The following is a 23,992-nucleotide window of genomic DNA, read 5'->3' as shown; positions in this document are numbered from 1 at the left end:
ATGTGGATCTTTCCCAAGAATCTAACCTTAGCCTTCTTTTCAATACACGTTCTCTCTTAGAACTCTCATCCCTCTCAAGGCTTCACATAGCATTTCTGTGTGGAAGACTCCTAAACCTGTATTTCTAGCTCCAACCTCTTTCCACTACCACAACAACTACTCCCATTTCTAACTTTCTGTGGGACATACTAGCTTATTCCATTGTTACCTCATATTGTACATACTTTTCTTCACACTAGCTCCTCCTTCTAATGGCTGTTTTCTATTATTACTTCCATCATTGTCCTAGTAACAGTTTCAAAGCCTGAGTCAGCTCTAACTTCTCTTCTTCACCTCCTTCATATCCAAAATCCTGCTGACACCCTCCCTGTTTTCAATCATCTCTCCTACCTTTTTTTATTATCTTCCATTTCCCCGTTCACCATTCCTTTGGCCCATGTCCTCATTTTCTCAAGCCTGGATTATTGCAATAATTTCCTAATTTACTTCCCTTTCTACTCTTTCCCCTGAGGGAATGCACTCCATCTAAGGCCTACTGATGTACCAACTCTGCAGTCACCCTCCTGTGATCTCACCTCCTGTGATCACACCTCAGCTAGATGTGACCCCTCCTTCCTTTGCCCTTAGATAATATTTGGCTTGTATCCCTTGCATGACTCTCATCACATACTCCATTGTTTTTACAATGGAGTTACATTGCTTTGCACGTCAGCTCCCCTACTAGATGAAAGCCATTGACAGCAAAAAGCAAGCTCTATCTAACTTACCTTGCTAACACAATATACCATACACAGTGTATGATACCAGCATACTCTTGATGTATGTTAGTAAAATGCATGAAGGCACATATGGATCAAGAAGAGGATAGATATATCCTTGGGAAAGACAGATGCATTCGTGGAAACAGAGAAAAGATTTATCTCATGTGAAAATTCAAAATGTCCTAGGGAACAGGTATGTCTCTAGAGAGACAGATGTGTCCTGAGAGGAGGAGAAGTGTGCCTCAGAGAGTGAATAGATACATTCCAGGAAGCATATATAGGTATATATCTTTGAAATAGACAAGCATGTCCCAGGAAATGGATATGCATGTACTCAGGGAGGCAGATATTTCAACAAGGAGGGAAGGAAAGTCCCTAGAGAGGCTCCAGGTGCCACAAGGGAGAATGAAGTTGTTTTCTGGTATTTTTGATGATTAGGCAGGTTTGTCCCAAGGAGAACTGGAGCCAAAGGTTCTCTGGTGAGAACTGGGCATCACTGTCTAGGAAACACATGGGAGTGTCCATATACAGAAATGGCCAGTTGCAGAGGCCAGGTATGTTACTAGAAAGTGGGAAAGAATCTTGAGGGAGTATCACTATGGCTCAGGAAGCTGATATAAGGGCCCAGCTAAGAACTAGTGGTTGCTATGGAGATGACAGGTGTCTGACCCCAGGGTCCAATCTCCTCAGCTTTGGGCTTCTTCCAGTTAACGTCCATCTTCTGGTTGTTGGCTTTAGTGGACACCAGGGGGCAGTGTGTGGCCAGGCTGTAGGCCATACTCCCCAGGGTCCGGGACAATGTAGGATGAGGGCCAGGGACCTGGAATGGTAGTCTTGTAGTGAACCTAGTAGAGGAAGCCCCCACTGCCTTTATCCTCAATCCTGAGGTCCTCAGGGATGGACTCCTATTGGTCAGATCAGGGTTCCTATTCCCAGGCCCTGAGAGTAAACTGAGGCATGAAGAAGAGGAAAATTCAGGGCTCCTGGATGGTCCCCTTCCTTCTTGCCGGAGTCACAGCAGAGATTCCTCCCTTGCTCCTCCCCCCACACCTCCCCAGCTGTTGTCCAGACCGGAAGGGAGTCTCTTCCTGCATGTTTCCTGGAGCTGGGTTTCAATAGGAGCAGGAAAGCACTCCCCACCCCCTTCCTTGGGAGGAAAAAGTGTAGGGGTGTGGCCTTGGGGGAGTGGGGGGCAGGTTAGTGACCAAAACAATGGGGCTATCCAGATTCTTCCAGCTCTGCTGCCCAGAGCTGAGGGCCTGTGGGAATGGCAGAGACTCTGGGAAGGACACAGGCCCCACTGGGACGAGGAGGAGACAGTATACAAAAAAAAGTTTTATTTTGAAGATTACAGAATTTGTCCCATGATCCCACCCAGTTTCCATTTCCACTAATCCAGGGATCTGTGGTGGGGGTGGAAGTGGAGAAAGAGGTAGGGAGGGGAGGAGTGAGAGCTGGTGGTGGTGGGAAAGGAGTAAGATGGCTGCTGAGAAGCTCATGCCACCCTAGGCCTGGGCTTCACTGTCTTTACTCCTCCACACCACAAGGGTAACAAGGAAGGGAATGAGGCAGATGGGGGCTATAATCATGGCCAGGAGCACATCCTCTGGGGGGTCTGAAAAGGTGGGCTGCACTAGGGAGCAGTTGGCAAAGTGGATTTGATGAGTCTCAAAGATGATCCGTTCTGCCCAGGGATTGGGGAAGCCCAGGCCAAAACCTTCTGCAGTCTGTTCCAAGCAATATTGCAGGATGCTATAAGGCCTGGGGGCAGGAGAGGACTAGAGTGAGGGAGGGGTTGGGCCCAGAGAGGAGTGCCCCACACTCACTCAACACACCCGCAAGGAGCAGGCCCCACCCCTGGCCCAAACAACCCTCCAGCACTGCCCTTACCTGCTAATCATGGCCCAGTCACACCAATCTTTTTGGATAGAGTCCATATAAACCTTATATTCCTGCCAGCAAAGTTGGACATTTGTCTCATAGTTCTCCACCGTTTTCCCTGTGGGCACAGATGCTGCACATTGACCACACCCTGCCCCTCCCTCCAAGCCCTCTGGTCCAGTTATTTCCATTGAGGAACCACTGTCCCTGTCTTCAAACATGGGAACTAGGAGGAGAGTCTCAGAAAGTTTCCCAAGCAAGACATTTGTAGCTGAGGAGGGAGTCCCAGCTCAGGAAAATTTTAATGCCTTCCATGTGCACAGCACTTCCCAGCCTGACAAGAGCTTCCTTTTTTTTTTTTTTTTTTTTTTTAGGAAGATTAGCCCTGAGCTAACATCTGCTGCCAATCCTCCTCCTTTTTGCTGAGGAAGATTGGCCCTGAGCTAACATCTGTGCCCGTCTTCCTTTATTGTGTATGTGGGACGCCTACCACAGCATGGCTTAATAAGCAATGCATAGGTCAGTGCCAGTGATCTGAACCGGTGAACCCAAGGTGACTGAAGCACAGAGCATGAACTTAACCACTATGCTACTGGCCCGCCCCCAAGAGCTTCCATATACACTTTTCCTGGGGTCTTCTAACCCACCTGTGAGGTGGACCAGCTCAGAGCTGGAAGGTGGCTTTGTGGGATGAGAGGGAGAAAGACAAGGAACCCCAAGAGAGAACAAAGGGGAGTTTAGTGGGGTGCCAATTGGGGTTGGGCCCTGCCTTGTGGGGAAGGGACCCTCCCCACTGACCTGGCTCTTCTCCATGCCCTAGGCCACCCTCCCACAGCTGCTGGGTACTCACCTTCTGACTCCAAGCTGCCTGGGGTGAGAAGAAGCTGAGCCAGGGACTCCTGGGGCTTCAGGACAGCTGTGGGCAGAAACGGGAGAGGGAGGTGGGATGGCAGGGATCTGGGCAGTGGAGCCTGGAGGTGGGGGGGTGTGGTTGGGGACGGAGGTCCTTGAAAGTCAGGGCTACTTAGAAGAGAAAGAGGAATAATCCAGGCCCCCACGGGGTACCTTAGTGCCAGGAAGAAAGGGGCTGGTACCAGCTCCTTTCCACTCTCATCCAGACCCAAGTCCCCTCCCTCCTCGCCAGCCCAAGAACTCTTAAGACCTCTCCGCGGGCCCCAGCACCCCGGCTTTCCCCAAGTGGGAAGCAGCTCGCGCTGCGCGGTCACCGCGGTGGGGCCAGGGACAGCCCGAAGGACAGAGCTGTCCGCGCTCGCACCCGGGGCCCATTTCGGCCTCAGCCGTCCAGCCCCCCGCCCCTCCAGGGCCTCCCGCACCTCCCGCGCCTCCCGCCCGGGCCCCGGGGCGCTGCGCTCACCGCCCAGCAGGAGGAGGAGGCGGAGCACTGCCGGTCGCCCGGCGCGGGTCGAAGGGAGCCGCGGGCCGCCGGGGGTGCGCTCCGCCCGGAGCGAGGCCATCGCGCGGCGAGCAGGCGAAGAGGGGCGGCGGCACGGAGCCGGGTCCGGGCGGGGGCGCCTATATCCCCAGCCGGGGCCGCAGGAAGCCGCGCCGCTTCCTCGCAGGGGCTGGGACGGCTGCGGCCACGTGGGGGGCGGGGGCGACGCCCGGGGCTGGCGGGCTGGAGGGGGAGTCGCTGCCCCACCCGGTCCTGGCGCCCGCCGCTCCCTCCGCCCGGTTGGCGTTGGCCCTCCCTTTCTTCTAGCTTACCCTGCGGGGCTGGACAGCTCCCTTAGTAACCCCAGAACCGGATCCATTTCCTGGGCTCGGCCGCGTGGCGCCCAAGACTCGCCGGCGTCTCGGAGCATCCGCTCCCCGGACTCTAGTCGCCCCTTTTCTTTCGCCGCGAGGTGGGGGTGGGGAGTGGGTAGCGAGCTGCTCTCGGGGACCTGGAGAAGAGGGAGGGGGCTCAGAGGACCTCTCAACGCCGCAGTATCTAAGACAGGGGGTTGGGGCTGTCCTGGGTCATGGGGGAGGGGGCGCCTGGAGCTGAGCTCCGAGTTCCCTTTCTCTGGGAACACCCGCTGATGTCAGGCCGCCTGCCGAAACCCGGGAGGCGGAGAAGAGGGAACCGGCCCTCCAGAGTCGAGAGAAGACCTGGGGAAGGGATAGAGAGGAAACCGAAGTCCAAATACCTTCCCTTCGAGGCACCTCCTGGGGCCTAGACCCGCTCACTGGATTGGGGGGAGGGACAAAAGTAGGATTACTCCATTCCCAGGAAGAAGGTGGCCACAACTCTTCAAGACCTAAGTTGTGAGAAGGGAGGGGCTTAGAACCTACAATGTGTGACTTCATTCATGAGATGGGTGCATGATTATCCCCAGTCTCCAGAGAAAGAAGCCAAAGCTCAGAGGAAAGAGCCCAGAGCTTGAGTTCAGAAGCTCTGAGTTCTAATTCTGTCTTCCCACTCCCCAACTATATAGTCTGGAATGACTTCTGTTACCTAATTCTCAGTGTCCTACCTTGTTAAATAGGGGCATTACCCTCCTCACTAAACTGTGGTGAAGATGACTACGACATACATACGTGAAAGGAAACTGCACTCACTCAGCAAATGCTAGTTTCCCTTCCTCCTTTCCTAAGGACTTGCCTAAGGTCACACTGCTGGGAAGCAGCAAGCCTGAGCCTGGGGCCCCAGGGGCCCGGGCGTCTGCTGCATCACAACTGCTCCTGTGTCCTGAGCCAAAGCTTCATTAGCCTGAAGCAGCCGAGGAGCCCAGGAGCTGGTTTGGCCGTGACATTCACTCCAGACACAGCTGTCAGCACCGAACTTTCCTAAATTACTCCCAGACACTGACCCTTGGACTCAGCTGCTGCTGTTGTCCTAGTTTACTAATTCCTGCCCATCACAAATTATATTTAATGATCTCTCTTCCGATCTTCATCTCAGGGTCTTAGGGTCTAATTATGGTGACTGATAACCTGTTGTCCTCCTCCATAGCTAGGGTCAAGGGGTTGCTTTAGCAAGGCATCTGGAGAGAGAAGGGAGATGGTTCACTTGGCTTGAACCCCAAAGCCCTCCTGGTGAGGGTCATCTTCTGCAGTGTGCAGAAAAGAGTCAGGCAGCCTCAGAGCCACTTCAGGCCAGGGACAAAATCCATTCCTTCCCTCCTACCTATGATTGCCCTTTTCAAGAAGGAAACAGGGTTAAGAGGGAGATTTCTGGGTGATAAGATGGGAGAAGGAAGCAAGGAGGGGCAGAAAGCAAAACCAGCCATTTCCACTGGACTGGGGCCAGAAGTACCTGAGCCCACTATGGGTTAGGACTGGGGGTGGGGTCAGAATTAAAGTTGACAGGGGCCAGCCTAGTGGTGTAGTGGTTAAGTTCGCGTGCTCTGCTTCAGCACCCGGGGTTTGCCACTTTGGATCCCGGGTGTGGACCTGTGCACTGCTCATCAAGCCATGCTGTGGTGGCATCCCACACAGAAGAACGAGAAGGGCTTACAACTAGGATATAGAACTATGTACTGGGGCTTTGGGGAGGAAAAAGAAAGAGGAAGATTGGCAACAGTTGTTAGCTCATGGCCACTCTTCCTCACCAAAAAAAGCATTTAAAAAATTGCTTATGTCGCTCATCTTCAAATCCTACTCAACCTTAAAATAAAATTAAAAAAAGACTAAAGTTGACAAAATCAAATGTTGGGTTTTAAATAGGACAGTATGGTATCATTGGTAAAAACAAACATTGGTTAGGATTCTGAAGTCAGGTTCTGCCTCTGTCTTGCTATGTAACCTTGGGCAGGCCATTTTGCATCTTTGGAGCTCAACATTTTCATATACAAAATGACCTTAGAATCAAAAGGGAAAATACAGATGACTTGATAGACAGTGTTATTTTTAGCCTAGAGTTGTGGTTAAGCTTGCATCATGATGTGTAGACTTCCAAAGGAGAGCTTGTTGTAGTCGTTCCTGAATTTGAGAGTCCAAACCCTCTCATTGGAGGAGAATCTTGGAATTTTCTCTCATCCTGACTTTCCTCTTCCCACTTTTCCTTACCAGTTGGATGTTTGGCTGTTTCATAGATCCCTGGGGGCATCCTGGTAACTGGGAGTCTGCTATGGTGGTCCTTTGGGGCTGAATGGGGACTAGAGACCTCACCTTGTTGCCATAGGAGATAGTCCCATGTTGTGCAGCAAGGAGACAGAGAAGGGCTTCATTAGGGACAGAGGCTGGTTCTTTCATGAGAAGTCTCATTTTCCACCCCTGGGGCCCCTACTTTCCCTTTCTAAGCCCAGTTCTGCTTTAAAATATATACTTTTTGGGGTCAGCCTGGTAATGGTTAAGTTCGCATGCTCTGCTTCAGTGGCCTGGGTTTTGGTGGGTTCAGAGCCTGGGTGTGGACCTACACACCACTCATCAGCCATGCTGTAGCAGCATCCCACATACAAAATAGAGGAAGATTAGCACAGATGTTAGCTCGGGGACCATTTTCCTTACCAAAAAAAAAAATATACACACACACACACACACACACACTTTTTGCTATAAAATATACTTTTTAATTGCAAGTAATATGTAAGTATATACTCGTTGCAAAATATTTAAACACAGAAAACTTTATACTCCCATTCCTCTCACTCACGTCCCCACATATTTTGGACTTAAAAAAACAAAAAGCATAAATGGGATTTAATATTCCTGTTGTTCAGTGACTTCTCTTTTTGCTTAATAATGTCTTGGGTATCTTCCCATGATACCACGTATAGATGTGCCTCTTTCCTTTTAACTGTAGTATAGTATTGTCTTTAGTCTTTTTTTTTTCTTATATCCAGTGGAATTTGATCTTCAAGTTCCCTACACACTCCCTTATTCCTCTGTCCCTACCCCACTCCCAGCTCTAGTGCTTGGGAAGAGAGAGATCTGGTTCTGGTCCAGCTAGACATTGACCTGAGATTTCTGGCTTCAACCTGGATTGCCTTCTCCTGGGTAGGGATCTTACAGCCGTGTAAATTTCCCTTCTTATTACAGGCCAAGGGCCATCCTACTTGGAGCAGGGAGAGAGGTGACTTGATCCTTACAAAGAGTGTCGTTTCTAATCCTTGGCTTTTCCCCTACACACACATAAATCCAGAAAAACCCAGGGGGGAGTAAAAAACACTGAGGGCCTCCTACACGATGAGATTACATGTGCAGAACATCCTGGAATTAGCATCTCTATGGTGCAGAGACATTCACACATGCTGGCCTCCTCCCCAGCTGTCTGCAAAATAAAGAGCAGAGCCCAGGAGAAGACATGAGGGAGAGTCAGGGTCAGGGAAGGCAGAAGTTCTGGCTGGGAGGGCCTAATTCTTCCAAACTGGAGAGAGGAGACAGGCTTCTTCAGAGGGCAGGCAGGCAGCAGGGAGAACCAGAAGAGCTGCAACCAGGAAGCCAGCTGGCCCAGGGAGAGAAGACTAAGGGGTAGGGATGAAATTACTCCATCTCTCCCCAGCCTTCTCATCTCCAGAATGATGGCGCATTCGGTATGAGGAGCATGACCACCTCGCAAAGGGAAGAAGAATGGTTATTGGAGAAAACTTTGGCTCTCAAGTTGGTAAAAAGCAGAGAAAACGGTCAAGCCATATTCCTCATCAATTGCTATGGACTTAATAGTAACTACCACTTATTGAACAATTACTATGTGCTGCATAGTGTGTTCTCCAACACATATGCAGAGTGCTTTTCATGCATTTCTTAAAACCTTACCGTAACACCAGAATTGTCTTGTCCGTGGGTGAAATGGGGAAACAGGAGTGATTTGCCCAAGGTCCCATAGGTAGTAATTGGCAGAGTGAGGATTTGAACCCAGGACTGCTTGATGCTAAGTTTCATGTCTTAACCATTATGATTTATCACGTTCCTCTCACTTCACATCTGAATAGTGATTTCTTACTGGGTCTTGAAATTTGGGAAGATGGATAGAGTGTTTATTCCAGGACCAGATGGACCCCTCCAGAAATAAGACGCTCTGTTTCACCCAACTACATGCACACAACCTCCTCCCAGCTCCTTCCCTGACCCAGGCTGGACCATGACATCACATGGTGGAGGCTGTTTTTGTGAAAAGAACCCAGGCCAGATTTACAAGAACGGCGTTCAGACAGCGTGACTGAAAAGGACTGTGGCCAAGAGACCACAGCACACGCCCAGCAGTACTGAGAACACTGCTGGTCCCTCGGCACCTGGGGCTGACTCATGGTTGCTGTCAGGACCCAATGCCAGATGCCAAGATTACTTTCACCCTTTCTCCATTCCTCAGGACTGTCCTATGAAATCATCCCCAGGAACACTTCTACCCCCTCCCAGCACCCCACAAGGTTGGATATTGTATAACATGGAGATTGCCTGGGGATGCTAGGCAGTATGCCCAGTGCTTCACACAAATTGTTTCATTTAAAACTCACAAGTCTATTGAATAAGGTACCATAGCAACCCACTTTACAGATGAGGAATCTGAGCTCAGAAAGGTTAAGTAACTTGCCCAAGGTCATGCAACTAATATTGGCAGATACACAGGTCTTTTTGATGCTGAAACCTGAGCACTTAACCTCTGTTCCACAATACTGATGGAAGTCAACCTGCTAGCCAACCTAATGGACAGAACCAAATACGAAGGGATGAGGGAGACTGGCCAGAAGGGCAACCAGACAGGGCTCCTTGTGGCACAGAAAGCCTTACCCACTCAGTACGACCCCTCTCCTGATATGCTTGCTTCACCTTCAGACAGAATCTTTTCACATCCTTTCTCCCAAGACCTTAATGCATTAGATGGACAATGAAAAAAAACCCATGACATTATGAAATAAATCATTTGAGATTATAATGAGGATCCAACATATGTTAAGCAAATATGACACTTAGCACATAAGTAAGTGTGTGTGAGTGTGTGTGTGTGGGTGTGTGGTGCATAGCGCATGTGTGTAGTGTCTGTAACATGAGCTTAAGTAACACTACAAAAGGCAATATTTTTCTCATCTGTAAAAAGGGGATAATAATAATATCTATAATTGTAAGATATAAAGCACTTAGAGCAGTACTTGGCCCATAGTTAATGAGTATTATTATTATTGTTTCTATTGCCTTAGTGGTTAAGAGCACACACTGTGGAGTCAAGCAGACTTGAGTTTGAAGCCTAGCTCCATTGCTTATTTAGCTGTATGTGACCTTATGCAAGTTACTTAACTCCTCTGAGCTTGTTTTCTTATCTACAAAAATGGGGTTACTAGCGTGTATCTCACTGAGCAGTAGAGATAATGCATGTAAAGCATTGGCCCAATGCCTAGAGCTAGTAAGCATATGACAAATAGTAGTTACTATCGTAATGTGTAACATATATAGTTATGCCAACTATATTTCCAAGATATTCTGGGATCTTTCCAGTTCTATAATTTTGTTCTGTTCATTACACTGAACTCCTTTTATTTAAAAGAGTACAGACTTTGGAATCAGACAATCCTAGCATAGATTTGAACTCCAGCTCTCCTACTTACCAGCCCTGTGGCCATGGCCAATGTTGTGAATATCCCTGAGCCTCAATGTCCTTCTCTGTAAAATGAGGATAACAATACCTACCTCCCAGGCATCTCTCAAGAATTATACAAGATGATGTAAGTTCACACCCAGTCCAACTTCTAGTGATTACGTGAATGGTAAAGGTGATTTGTTAAATATATAAATAAATGTGATTTTTTTTTTCTGAGGAAGATTAGCCCTGAGTAACATCTGTTGCCAACCTTCCTTGCTTTTGGCTTGAGGAAGATTAGCCCTCACCTAACATCTGTGCCTATCTTCCTCTACTTTTTTTTTTTTAAAGATTTTATTTTTTTCCTCTTTCTCCCCAAAGCCCCCCAGTACATAGTTGAATATTCTTCATTGTGGGTCCTTCTAGTTGTGGTATGTGGGATGCTGCTTCAGCATGGTTTGATGAGCAGTGGCATGTCCGCGCCCAGGATTCGAACCAACGAAACACTGGGCCACCTGCAGTGGAGCTCGCGAACTTAACCACTCGGCCATGGGGCCAGCCCCTCCTCTACTCTTTATATGTGGGTCATTGCCACGTGGTGGCTGATGAGTGGTGTAGGTCTGCGCCTGGGATCCAATCTGCTAACGGCCACTGAAGTGGAGCACACCAGACTTAACCACTATGCCACAGAGCCAGCCTCTAAATGTGATTTATTTATTTATTTTTATTTTTTGGTGAGGGAGATTGGCCCTGAGCTAGCATCTGTGCCAATCGTCATCTATTTTCGTATGTGGGACACTGCCACAGCATGGCTTGATGAGCGGTATGTAGGTCCACACACAGGATTGAACTGTGAACCCTGGGCCACTGAAGCAGAGTGAGAGAACTTAACCATGACACCACCAGGCCAGCCCTCAATGTAATTTATTTTTGTTCCTTTATGTACAATGTAATGGATATAATCTATAGCTGTACGTATCATACTTTTGTTGTTCCAAAAGGATCTCTGTAGTCTGGTATCCCATCCTAGCCACAATGGAGTTCAAAGGGCCATAGCACCAGCAGCGTGGGACTCTGCTGATAAGCCAGGGCAGAGAGAAGGAGAAGTCACAGAACCAAGGGGAACTCCCCTTTCCTGCCTGGCTAGGATTTGTTTGTCTTCCACACAGGCTGTTCCCTGCTGATATGGGGGTCTGTAGAGTGTCTGGCTTTGATTGGCATCTCCAGTACAGAAGTAAGGAGCCCCTTGCCTTTCAGGAACTGTTTTCCTCTGAACTTGCAGAGAAACATCCCAAACATATTTCTCTTTTTGGAGCCACTGTGACAGCAGAAAGCCATGGAGAGGATCCAGAATCATGATATCAGAGCTAGAAGACCTCAGAGAAAGGAGGAGGTAGAGTGGAGTGGTTCAGAGCCTGGGTTTGGGGGTCAGAATGACTGGGCTCAAATCCTGACCACACCCATTGCCTGCTGGACGACCTTGGGCAAGTTCCAGAATCTCTTTAAGCCTTAGTTTCCTCAGCTGTAAAATGAGGATAATAATATTACTGACTTCATATGAAATGAGATGATACAGACTTTAAACTTATAACAGCACTGAGCACAACGCCAGGCACATACTGAGTGGTTAGTATTTGAAGGCTATTATCATTTTTCTAGTTCTGCAGTTTTACCGTTGGGGATCCTGATGGCCAGAAAGGAAGCGCAGCTCATTAGCTGTCTACCGGATCAGGGCTACTTCCCAGGCAGGGCCGTGCCAAAGGCGTGTCCCATGGGATCAAGGCCCTGCATTAACTGTGCTCAGAGAGTGAGAATGGGCAGCACCATCCTAGCTATGGGGTTGGAGCTTTCAGAGTATGTGCAAAGCAAAGGTTTGAATCCCACCCAAGTAATCCCCAAAAGAGAAAGTCCCTTCTGCTGGAATTATTTTGTAATTAACAAAGGCTAAGGAGGCCCTTTCTAATATTTTGGCTTGGAGGCTCAGAGTTTAAACTTATAACAACCATGGACAAGGGTTTATTGTGGGTTTGTTCTTACTTCCTGAATTGAATGCATTATTATGATCCCTAGGCAACTAGGGGTCAGGAGCTAAGTACCTGGGGCGGAAAGCTGGGTTTTTGAGATCAGAGAACAAATTGTCCGGGAGTCGAGAGGCTTCAAAAATCCAACCACGTTTCCAGGCTCGGTAATGTCCAGACCTCAACTTGCTTTGGAGCTGCCTTTGCCGCTAACTGTTCAGGGAGGGGTCTGGCACTTCAGCTGGCCCCACCAAAGCCTGGGCAGCAGCCCCAGTTTCTAGTGACCTTCATGCAGGCTTTTAGGTTGTGCTTTACTTTGTTTTGTTGTTTGTTTCTGCACAGCAGGGTGGCCTTTCCCTGCTTCTGGGTGGGAACTGGGGGGAAGGGAGATGCTTTGCTCCCATTTCCACAGCTGTGTTTACACTTCCATGTCAGAGACTGTCTAGGGGCCAACCTTTCTTCAGTCCTCTGTGTCCCCTCAGAGAAACTCTATTTGATATTCCTGTGGGCTTCACAAGGGAGGGGCAGAATGAGCAAAGGGGTCACCATCCAAAGAAGACTGGAAGGAGGAAGGGAAGAATGTTAGAAGGGAGGAACGAATAGTGCAGAAAGCTCTGTTTGAATTCTGGAAGCGTCATCTCCTTTTCTTTCTACCAGTGACCTGAAGACCAGCAGGGGACAAAAGTACACTTAGAACTTGCCCATCCCAGAAGAAACCAAACACGTGACATGTCATTTCTAATCACTGAGTTGAACAAAATCTTGCTTTGTAATGGGGATGTGAGTGCACAGAGCAGAACAGTCTTCCCTAAGGCTTCATTGGGGCCAGTGGTCAGAGATACAGCATGTTAAAGCCAATAAGATCATGTTAAATAATGCAAATTAAAAAGGATTTAAGAAAATGACCAAGTAAATAATGCTCTTCTCCAGGGAGCAAGTTGAGCTGGTATTAATCAGTATACTAGTGTTGCTGGACTCTCGGCCAAACCCAGGAGAATGGCTGCCAAGGCAAATCAGGCATCAAGTTTCAAAAATTAAACACATAATTTTATTTTTCTGCAACTGGGAACTTTCAGAAAAAGAACTAGCTCCATTAGGCCACTCAGCACACTTTGTCCAGTTTCTTTCAGCCCCAGAGGCCTCCAATTTAAGAGCAAGATGAGCAACTGGAAGCCAGGAGTGACACAGTTATTCCTTTCTCCTATTAACTGCCTGGGGGGTGGGGCTGGGAAGAGTAGGGCAGGGGTGATGGCACTGTTTTTCAAAGGTCCAGTTGCTGACCACTTGCCAACAGTTTTTCTACGAATTTATAGGACAAAGACCTGAAGGGTTGGAAAAGAAAAAGTTGTAGAGGAAGAACTGGCCAAACAGAAATTGGCTCATAGTGTCTCACCGACCATGATCAGCTAAGAAAGAGCCTACTCTCAGGAAAAACTCTTTCTCATCACAATGAGGAGAAACCAAGTGGCAAGCAAATTTCCCCCAATAACCCCGCACTTATTTGTGATGTAGAAAGTTGTTTTCATAATCCTCCAGTGAACAAGGATTACTAAACCCTAGGTTTAGTCCCATGCCACATATTGTGATGGATATGAAAGAGGAACAGGGCATGGTAGTGAGTGTAAAGTGGTACCAGAGTTGAAGCTCGCTCGGGAAGATCCAGGAGGGCTGGAAGGCTTATCTAGGAAGTGGAGCCTGAGCTGAGCTGCACAACTCTGATCTACAACTTTGACATAAATCCCCTCGCCTTCCTTCCTTTCCACCCCAAATATTTCTGTAACCATATTTTCCTTGTTGTCACAGAATTTCTTTGTGTTTCTCCTCTTCTCACTTGGCATACTCTCTAAGGCAATATTGTCCACTCCCATGGTGTTAGTCGCCATCAGTATGTTGATAATTCCTAAATCTCCAGTCTCAGTCCTGACATTCAGGTCTTAAGAACATCTCTCCTTAGATAACCCACATTGTTTTTCCCCGCTCCCCTCCTTTTTAACCCATATTCTTTATTTCAACAATTATTTATGTAGTGTAATAGTTCTCAAACTTGGTTATACAGTGGAATCACCTGGGATGCTCTTAGAACTGGTGAAGCCCAGGCCATATCGCAGACCAATTAATCAAACTCTCTAGAGGTGGAAAGCAGGCATCAGTAGTTATTACAGCTCCCCAGGTGATTTTAATGTGAAATAAGTTTGAGAACCACTGATCTACAAGGCAGCAGGAATGGGAAGGAGCACGTTGCAAATTGCCAAGTATGAAGGGATATTCGCCTTGATTTGGCACTTAATTTGATATAGGCAGGAGAAAACCAGCAAAGTTTCTGATGTAAGGAAAAGAACACTAAATCTTCAATCCAGAGACCTGAATTTAAGACATGACAGAGCAATTTTTCATCTAAGGTGAGTCTTTTAACTCTTTATGTCAGAATAGTCTTGTGTATAGAACTAAAATCCTCCCTACCTACTTCACAGGGTTAAGAAGATTATTTGAAAAAATGAGCATTATAGGCTTTTGTAATTACATTCTTGGGGACAAATTCAAGGTAACGTTATTTTGTATTTTAAGTTTTAATTTTTAACTTTATATTTCAAAATAATTTCAGATTTACAAGAGTTGCAAGTGATAGAGACTTCCTGTATACCCTTCACCCAACTTCCTCAAATGTTGTGGAAGTACAATTGCCAAAACCAGGAATTGAGATTGATAAAATACTGTTAAATAATCTAGAGACCTTATTCTAATTTCATCAACTATCCCACTGGTGTCCTTTTTCTGGACCAGGATTCAATCTAGGATCACACATTCCATTTAGTTGTCATGTCTCCTCAGTCTTCTTCAATCCCAGACAGTTCCTTAACCTTTATCTTTCACGAACCTGACATTTTTGAAGATGCTGGCCAGTTATTTTGTAGATTGCCCAGTATTTTGGATTTGTCTGATACTTCCTCATAATTTAAAATTTCAGCTTATGCATTTTTTCAAGAGTACTACAGAAGTGATTTTGTGCCTTTCTTATTGTACCTCTCATATTGAGTGGTACCTAGTAAGAGTATCTTTCATCACTAGCGATGTTGACTTTGATTACTTGGTTAAGGTGATATCTGCCAGATTTCTCTCCTGTAAAGTTACCACTTTTCTCTTTGCAACTTATAGGTACCTTGTGAGGAGATACTTTGATTCAAGGCTATTAATTTGAATCTAAGTAACTGGGAAAACTATTGACAGAAATAGGGAAGTCAGGTGGAAATAAAGCAAAAAGGATTACTTAGAGCCCATAGACAGGTGTTTGGGGGTATTGAAGGTGTGAGGGGTCAGTATGAAGGGGTTCCAGGTTGGTTTCACATGCTTAAGTGAGACGTGACTTGTCACCAGCGTGTGGGGCTGGCACATGCGTTGGATAAGGTCTTCAAGAAGACATTAGTGGCTCCAGGAGGTTTCCCAAGAGCCCTCCCTGTCCCCTGACAGAGCCGCCTTGGAAACCGTCGGGCTTGGGCTGCACCACCTCAGACTCCTGAGTTCGGGGTATTGGCGCCAAAGGACAGATGTACGAAGAAGGAAGCCCAGGTGGCCCGACCGGCTGGACGCCGGCGGCGCAGGGCGCAGGCGCCGGGAGGAGGCGCGGGGCGGGGCCGCGGCGCGGGGGCGGGGCCTCGGCGCGCAGGCGTGCTAGCGGCGGGTCCCTGCGGCTCGGGATGGAGGGTGAGTGAGTAAACAAGCCCGGGCTGGGCGGTGGGGCCGGGCCTGGGCACCTCGCCACCCGCGGCCTCAGGGAGGGAGAGGCAAAGGGGTCAGAGAATTGGGAGGAAGCGGAGGGGCACACTGCCTCCCTGGCCGGGGGTGGCGGGGCGCCCCCTTCCCGTTCCGAGGGCTCGGGGAAAGGGGGCAACGGGGCGAGAGAGCCCCCGGCGAGGACCGCGTCTGAGGCGGGGAGGGCGGTGTGTCCGGGAGGAGGAGCGGCGGGGGCGGGCCCGGGACGGGGAATCCCGGTGGAGGGCGGGGTGGGCCGGGAGGGCGGGGTGGGCCGGGTGGGCGGGCGCCCCAGCGTAGAGAGGGTGCGGGTGGGCGGTGGCACCTGCGGGGGCCTTTGGCGACGTGGACTCCCAGGGCCCTGGGGCTGTGCACGGGCAGGGCCAGGCACGGGGGCCCAGCTTGCGACGACTTTGGGGAGTGTTGGGGAAGGGGTGGCAGTGAAAACCGGGCCGGGACTAGGGTGAGGCGAGGCGAGCGAGGCTCCTAAGGCGCAAAATGTACGGAGGCGCACCGTCCCGGGGTCGTGCCGGTGCCGCGTGCTTCCTTAGGTTTTGCGCGCTAGGCGCCTCGCTCGCCTCACCCCGGTCCCGGCCTTGAGTAAGAGGCTGCTCTCCAAATTTGGTCTCGCGCCAGTCCCTGCCCACCCCGGAATTCTCCTGGGGATCAAATGGGAGAAGGAAAAGCGCCTTAAAGCCAAGACAAGGTGTTGGATATGGGACATGCTTGTTAGGAAATGTGGGACAAACTTATTTCGGTAAAAAGTGACTACTGTGAAATTGTTTCGGGGCCGGGGAGGGGAAAGGATGTGGAAGGATGTTAGTACCGCCAGTGGAATATTGAGAGTGGGTTTCGATAGGTGAAATCTAGGATGGCAAATGGAGAGCCTAGGTATGGAGCCCGGGGCTAGAGAGGTGCGGATGAGGGAAAAGAGCAGAGGTAGACGAACAACCGGGTGTGGGCGAGGACCACTTTGAAAGTGTAGATCTCTTCATCCACGTTTGCTGCCATGATGTCTTCGAAGAGAAGAATCTCCTTACCCGATGCTTTTAGGTTTAGGAAACTGGCATTGAGTGAAGTTTCCAGCTTGAGAAGGTGCCAACTCTATCAGAGGTTTCTCTGAGAGCTTTATTTTAAGCCTTGGAATCCCCAGGGCTGGGATGGGGTGGCATTGATAAGAGATTTCTTACTTAGGTAGAGGAGAATGTGTGTTAGGAGATAAGTACTTTTTTTTTTAAACATATTTATAGTAGAGGAAAAGGACCATCTATAAAAATGTAATAATAGTATTATTGTCAAGGTTTATGCTGAGTGTGTGTATCACAGACACTGTGAATTAACTCTCCCAGAGCAGAGATGTTTGTCTGTTTTATTCACTCACGTATGCTAAGCACCTAAAACAGGGCCAGGCACACAGTAGGTGCTCAATACATATTTGTGGAATAAATGGTGGGAAGATCTCTGGGACTGGGAGTTGTGAGATCTGGATCCTGGTTTCTACCACTGACTGACAGAATACTTGTAGATCAATCATGGAACTTGATGCTAAGGCACAGCTCTAAAACTCCTTGAGGCGCAAATGACCTCTTCATTATGGTGTTGATTTAATTCTCTTTAAAACAGTGCTAGAATAAAAAGCCCAGGATTAAATATGAAATGTTACTCCCAAGACGACTTTTCTGAGAAAGGAAAAGGTGAGAACATGTAGTCGGACTTGTTTCTCTTAGACTTGTCTTTCAATTAGTGTGCCTTTTAAAAACTATTTAAAATATTAACTTTGTCTATTTAATTGTTGAGATCTGAAATCTAACTTCCTTAGTCCTGTGGGTAACAGTTCCTGCCCTTGGTTTGTGCCTTATATGAAACATGTAACAATTCATTTCATTAAGTATATCTTTTCCTCTCTTAAGTTTAAAAAGTTTCTACTTTGTTGAGGCAGCAACACTAAAAACACACTACATTTCTACATGGGATAGTTAAACTAAAGAGAAAAGAGAAAAAACAGGTGGAGAAAGGTGAAGAGAATTATAACAGATTAGGTTTGAGGGGGAGGGTTTAAAAAGGAAAAACTGCTCTTAGGGAAAGTCTCCAGCTTAAAAAAAAAATTGTCCAAACTGTATTGGGCGCCTTTCTCCCTCTTTAGTCCATCAGCTTGTCATCAGCTGGGGCGTCAGGGCTCCAAACCTTAAAGTCAACAGTTACTTAATGGGTAGTTAGTCCCTCTGATGTGTTATGTTCTCTGACACACTCGTCCTAATACTTCGATTCAGAATGGAATAGCTAAAAAGTTTTGTTTTTATTGAATGATAATGAGCAGTCGCTAGCTATTAAGCTTTGTGCCAGTGTAGTACAGAACCAGCTAAGATAGGACTCCAGCCTGTTAGGATATTGCTTTAACTCTTCTATATCAGCATTGTACATCCTAAGAGCCAGTGTTTTCCTTTGTGTCTCATTGTCTGCAATTCATATGACCTGATTCTCTTAATAAAGCAACACTAGAAAATATTAATGCTGTAATTTTATTTTAAATAATAATTCAGGGTCACAGCTTCCTGTTAGTAAGGTTCTTTCTGTGTGTGTAGTGCCCAGAAGCTCAAACTGTAACAAACGTAAATACCTTGGAGAAGTGGGAGGGTATAAAGATGTGCTTAATAGATGCTAGTTGAAGGATCCATCAGGCTGTGTACCTAGCCATGGAGTTGATTTTCATGAGAATGTTGATGAAATTGGTGATCACCAGAATGACTCAATTGTGTGTTACTAGAGCTCTTTGCAGAGGTGGTGTCATCCCTACCGTTCATGTTTCAACTCCACCATGAACTGAAAAGGAAAGAATGAGATGGAAAACTTAAAAATCTGCAGTGCCACCTGCCTCCAAAGCCTTACTTACCCTGCTGCTTAATAAAATTATTTGTTGTAAAAGGGAAAGTAGTAAAGACATTGAACTTACCCCTAAGACAAGTGAATGAAAGAACTTCATAGTATGGAACTTTTGTATTCTTTTTTTTCCCCTGCTTTTTCCCCAAATCCCCCAGTACATCGTTGTGTATTTTAGTTGTGGGTCCTTCTAGTTGTGGCATGTGGGACGCCGCCTCAGTGCGGCCTGGTGAGCAGTGCCATGTCTGTGCCCAGGATCCGAACTGGTGAAATCCTGGGCCACCAAAGCGGACTGCGCAAACTTAACCACTCAGCCCCAAACGGCACCGGAACTTTTATATTCTGACCTCAATCTCTCTAAGTTTAAGAATATTCTTCCTTAAATGGTTTGTCCCCCAACATTTCAATAATGTTTTCCCGTTTCCAGCTAGTGACAGACTACATTCTAGTTTTAGTCTTTGAAGCAAATTGAGATCCAGTTTTCTGGGGAAAAATTTCCAAGTTTTTATAGCTTTCTTTTTTTGTAGAGCTTTGACATGTAAATAGGGTAGTTCTTATTTCTAATTATCAGTCTTTTTAAAAAGTAAACTTTATTTTTTTAGAACAGTTGTAGATTAACAAAAAAATTGTGAAGATAGTTCATGGAGTTCCCATAAGCCCTACATCCAGTTTCCCCATTATTAATGTCTTACATTAGTATACTTGTAACATTTCTTTACAGTTAATGAACCAATATTGATCATTTTATTATTCATTCTGAAGTCACTCAAGAGTTTTTGTTTTGTTTTGTTTTTGAGGAAGATTAGCCCTGAACTAACATCTGCCGCCACTCCTCCTCCTTTTGCTGAGGAAGACTGGCCCTGAGCTAACATCTGTGCCCATCTTCCTCCACTTTATATGTGGGACACCAGCCACAGCATGGCTTGACAGGCCGTGCATAGGTCCACACCCAGGATCCAAACTGGCAAAGCCTGGGCCAATGAAGCAGAATGTGTGAACTTAACCACTGTGCCACAGGGCCAGCCTCAAGAGGTTTTTTTTTAAGGGTGGAATTGCCTAAAGATTTTTAATGGTAAAATTCTCTAGAAAATACTGGATTGATCTATCCTCAAGAAAGACGTATTTTCTTTAATCAGCTTTATTGAGGTAAAAATTTACATACAATAAACTCATGTATATAGTTCAGTGAATTTTCATAAAGTACATAGTCATATAACCATCACCACACCAAGGTGGAGAGCATTTTCATCCTCTCAAAAAAGTTCTTTTATGTTCCTTTCTATTTAATCCTTTTTCCCCAGCCCCCAGCCTCTGGCAACCACTGAGCTGCTTTCTGTCACTATAGGTTTGCCCTTTCTAGAATCATTCTAGTAGAGTGTTATGTAAGTAGAATCATATAGTATGTAGTTTTTTGTGTCTTATTTCTGTCACTTAGCATAATGCTTTTGAGATAGTTGTGCATGTATGGGAACTGTTCATTCCTTCTTGTTGCTGAGTAGTATTCCATTGTATGTACATACTGCACTTTATGTCCATTTGCCAATCCATAGTTATTTGTGTTGTTTCCACTTTTTGGCTATTATGAATAAAGATGCTATGAACATTTGTGTACAGATCTTTGTGGAGACATATATTTTTATTTCTTTTGGATAAATAATTAGAAATTATATGCAAGATTGTATGATAAGTATATATTTAACTTTATGGAAAAAAAAAAAAACTGTCAGGTCACTGGACCAGAGCATAGGAACACATCCAGGTTACACGATGTCTGACCCAGGGGACCTTCCTAAAGGAAAGCACCAGAAGTAGCCACAGAGGAAAAGAACCATGTTCACTCAGAAACAACTGGCAGATTTGCAGCTCCTGTTCAGTGAGAACCCATACCCGACCTCCAGCCTTCAGAGAGAATGGCCTCAAAAATGGAGATACATCCAACAGTCGTGAAGGTTTGGTTCGAGAACCACAGAGCAAAACTCAAGAGAGCCAAATACAAGCCTATTCAGCAAAAACAACAAGAGGCTCAACAGCAGCAGTTAGCTGAGGCAGGAGGCAAGGCCAGCTCTTCCAAGACAGATGCAGATACACCTCCCAGATCCCCTCGCGGGGCCCTCCCCGCATCCCCGGTTTATACAGATCACCCAGTGCCTGCCTTCCAGCTCCGCCTGTGCCCCAATTTTAATGCTCCCACAGACCACTTTGTTGGCCACAAAATAGTTCATTTTGGCTGCTCCCTAACGTATACTGTCTCTCTCCCACTCTGGAATCCCAAGTTCTCTCCACAAGCATCAGCGCTAATTCTTTCTGCTCTTCATCTCCACCAAGATCTTGTCAGTGAGGGGACCCAGACACAGAAGGTCACGTGGTGGAATGACTTGTAGTGATTCCCATACATGGGAATACTTTTCAGCCATAAAAAGGGACGAACACAAGATATACACAACATGGATGCATTTCAACATCATGTTGAATGAAAGAAAAAAAGCACAAAAGACAACATACTATATAATTCCGTTTATATGCATTCCTGGAGCAGGAAATACTACAGCGGCAAAAAACAGATTAGCGGCTGCCCATGTGGTAGATCTAAGAGACTAGTATGGGCAGTATCTTTTTTCTTTTCCCTGCTTCTTTGTTTTGATTTTATTTTTTTTCTCCAGTATCGTTTAGCTAAGAAGGTTTAGTCACTGTCAGTAAGTGGAGAGTTGGCTGATTTTTTCTACTTTCTATTTTTCAGTCACCTTCCCAACCATCTCTTTATAACTTTGACCATTCAAATATCTCCAGCTCCCATATTTTTCTTTTTTTTAATCTTTATTTTTTTTGCCTCTCTCTCAACCCTTCTTTTTTTTTTTTTTTAAGATTGGTACCTGAGCTAACATCTGTTGCCAATCTTCCTTTTCCTTTTTTCTTTTCTCCTTCTTCTCCCCCAAGCGCCCCCCCCCCCCCCCCCAGGACACAGCTATACACTCCAGGTGCAGGTCCTTCTGGTTATGCTATGTGGGACACTACCCCAGCATGGCCCAATGAGTGGTGCTGTGTCTGCACCCAGGATCTGAACTGGCAGACCCCAGGCTACCAAAGCAAAGGGCACGAACTCAACCACTTGGCCAAGGAGCTGGTCCCTCAACTCTTCTTAAGACAATGAAAACACCACAAGCCCTTCCAAGGAAGTTCAAGCCTCCTGATTTCTTCCTTCTAACTCCCCTCTCCCTGCATTTGTGGCATCTATGAATAAAGGGACATGTGATCAAAAAAAACAACAACAACAACAACAACCAAAAAAACCTGTCAAACTGTTTTCGAAAGTGATGTACCATTTTGCATTCCCACCACCAGTGTATGAAGATTCCACTTGCTCTACATCCTCACCAACAATTGGTATTACCAATCTTTTTTATTTTAGCCATTCTAGCAGGTGTGTAATAGTGTATCATTGTGGTTTTAATTAGCATTTCCCTAATGACTGATGATACTGAGCATCTTTTTGCATGGTTATTTGCCATTCTTGTATCTTTTTTGATGAAGTATCTGTTCAAATTTTTTGCGCACTTTTTGTTAGGTTGTTTATCTTATTATTGAGTTACAGGAGTTATTTATATAAAGAATTACTTTTAAATTTCTTGACCAAAACAGTATGTTTTGAAGTTTATTTTCAATGTATAAGTGAACATAATGAAAAGCTCTTAAATGCTGGCTTAGTACTTACCTGGAATATAAATACTGTTTTGCATGTGTAAGAAGCTAAAGAATAGATCTAATAGAAATATGAAGTATTGTTTTTGTGCCATTCCCTTTGCGCAAGATGAGTGAACCCATTTCTCCAAATCTGTTCCAGTGAAAGCTTAGTTTTCTGTTTGTTTGATTTTTTTTTTTTTAGTCTTTGAAGTAATTGTTGTTGGTTAGTGTCCAGATGCTATGAGAACCCATCTTATGGCTGTGTTTTGGGTGTTTATTTAATCCTATCTATCTGTTCCAAACAGTATGTCTCATCTTCCTCTCCACCCTGTGGGGCCTGACCTACTGCCAAATAAACTATTAGAGACATAGAAGACCCATTAAAAAGCCAAGTGAAATAAATATTGGCTCATGGTCACATTAGATTCAAATATCACTTTAATTGTAAAAGGAGGAAATGTGGCTTATTTTACATTATGATTGATTAAAACTCAGTAGCATTTTTGTGTATATGTATATACTCCTGTGGCCAAAAACAGCACTTGAGTAAATTAGAAGTAGTGCCATTAATTATTGGACTATTGTGGTGTGTTTACTGTCATCTCTTTTGACAGACTGTAGGAGATCACATTTCAGTTACAACTCCTTTCTTTAGTAAGAATATTGATAGTTTTCTGTGGCCGTCTCCTCTAAGAAATGTACACACACCTCCCCTAGCAGCTGCCTATTATGTTCTTTTCCATTATTTGATCTCCAGTTTTAAATGGACGGAGCAACCTGCCCTAAGCTTACTATTTCAAAAAGGGAAATGAGTTCCAAAAGGAATGGGAGAGAGATTGCAGTTCAAACCCCCATTCCCCCTTTTTTAGGAGATTATGATGTCTCACTGAATTGTAATCTATAACATTTGGGTCTCAGTGAGGGTAAACTAAGGTTTCTGAGGGAGGCAGTTTTTTGTCCTAGATTTGAACCATTTTTTCATTTCCTGGAGCAGACTATTTTAAGTTTGTTCAGTGCAGAAGTTATATGAGTAACTACTTAATATTGTATGTGAGTGTGGTGTATGTTCTTAAATAGTTTTATCATTCAAAAAAAGAGTCCCTCGTTTGACCCCATTCCATAGAGGAATGAGAAGTATTTAAAAGATGTAGGAGGAAGAGAGATGGTGCAATTTGTAGGAAAGAAGTTCAGGTCTGCTTAATTTTTTTTATAACCCAGCACCTTAATACTCTGGGATTCACATTCATGGATGATGATGTTGTTTCATTCATTCATTCATTCATTCCCCCAGAGAGATAATATTTAACTCGCAGTGAAATCTGTTTTTAAGAGCTTGAATCACTCGATTGAGTTAACAGTAAACGCAGTGAGTTTATCTGCTTCTTTGCTATTCCTTTTTCCTTTATGTATCCTCTAAATTTGTCATAGCATTACACCAATCCTTTTGATTCTTCAAATGTAACATTCAGGTATAGTCTTCTTAAAGTCCAGGTGCGTGAGATAATCATGATCTGGTTGTGACATATATGTGACAATGGGTTAAATTTTGCTGTTTTCTTGTCTATGCCGTCATT

General features: G+C 45.9%; 2 protein-coding genes across 2 annotated transcripts in view; one reads left to right on the top strand and one right to left on the bottom strand.

The window, feature by feature from the left end:
- Positions 1-2,076: 2,076 nt before the first annotated feature.
- Positions 2,077-4,467, bottom strand: RAMP2 (receptor activity modifying protein 2). Its single transcript, XM_046676022.1, has 4 exons — positions 4,018-4,467; positions 3,493-3,558; positions 2,652-2,760; positions 2,077-2,522 (listed from the first exon to the last, which is right to left on the bottom strand). The coding sequence occupies exons 1-4, from the start codon at positions 4,115-4,117 to the stop codon at positions 2,267-2,269; spliced, it is 531 nt and encodes a 176-aa protein (XP_046531978.1). The 5' UTR covers positions 4,118-4,467; the 3' UTR covers positions 2,077-2,266.
- An 11,300-nt stretch (positions 4,468-15,767) lies between these two features.
- EZH1 (enhancer of zeste 1 polycomb repressive complex 2 subunit) overlaps positions 15,768-23,992 on the top strand; it is a 28,991-nt gene continuing 20,766 nt past the window's right edge. The window contains exon 1 of the mRNA XM_046675806.1: positions 15,768-15,815. The gene's annotated coding sequence lies outside the window, so the exon portion shown is untranslated. The remainder of the gene's footprint in view (positions 15,816-23,992) is intronic.

This window comes from Equus quagga, chromosome 11, assembly GCF_021613505.1.
Source record: "Equus quagga isolate Etosha38 chromosome 11, UCLA_HA_Equagga_1.0, whole genome shotgun sequence".
NCBI classification, from domain to species: Eukaryota; Metazoa; Chordata; class Mammalia; order Perissodactyla; family Equidae; genus Equus; species Equus quagga.
This window is presented reverse-complemented; position numbering and strand designations above follow the sequence as displayed.

Excerpts from the sequence above, each read along its gene's own strand:
- RAMP2 (XM_046676022.1), bottom strand. The coding sequence starts at position 4,117 with ATGGCCTCGCTCCGGGCGGAGCGCACCCCCGGCGGCCCGCGGCTCCCT. Across the intron at positions 2,761-3,492 it reads AGGCAGCTTGGAGTCAGAAG|GGAAAACGGTGGAGAACTAT; the intron begins GTGAGTACCCAG and ends CTGTGCCCACAG. Across the intron at positions 2,523-2,651 it reads GACTGGGCCATGATTAGCAG|GCCTTATAGCATCCTGCAAT; the intron begins GTAAGGGCAGTG and ends TCCTGCCCCCAG.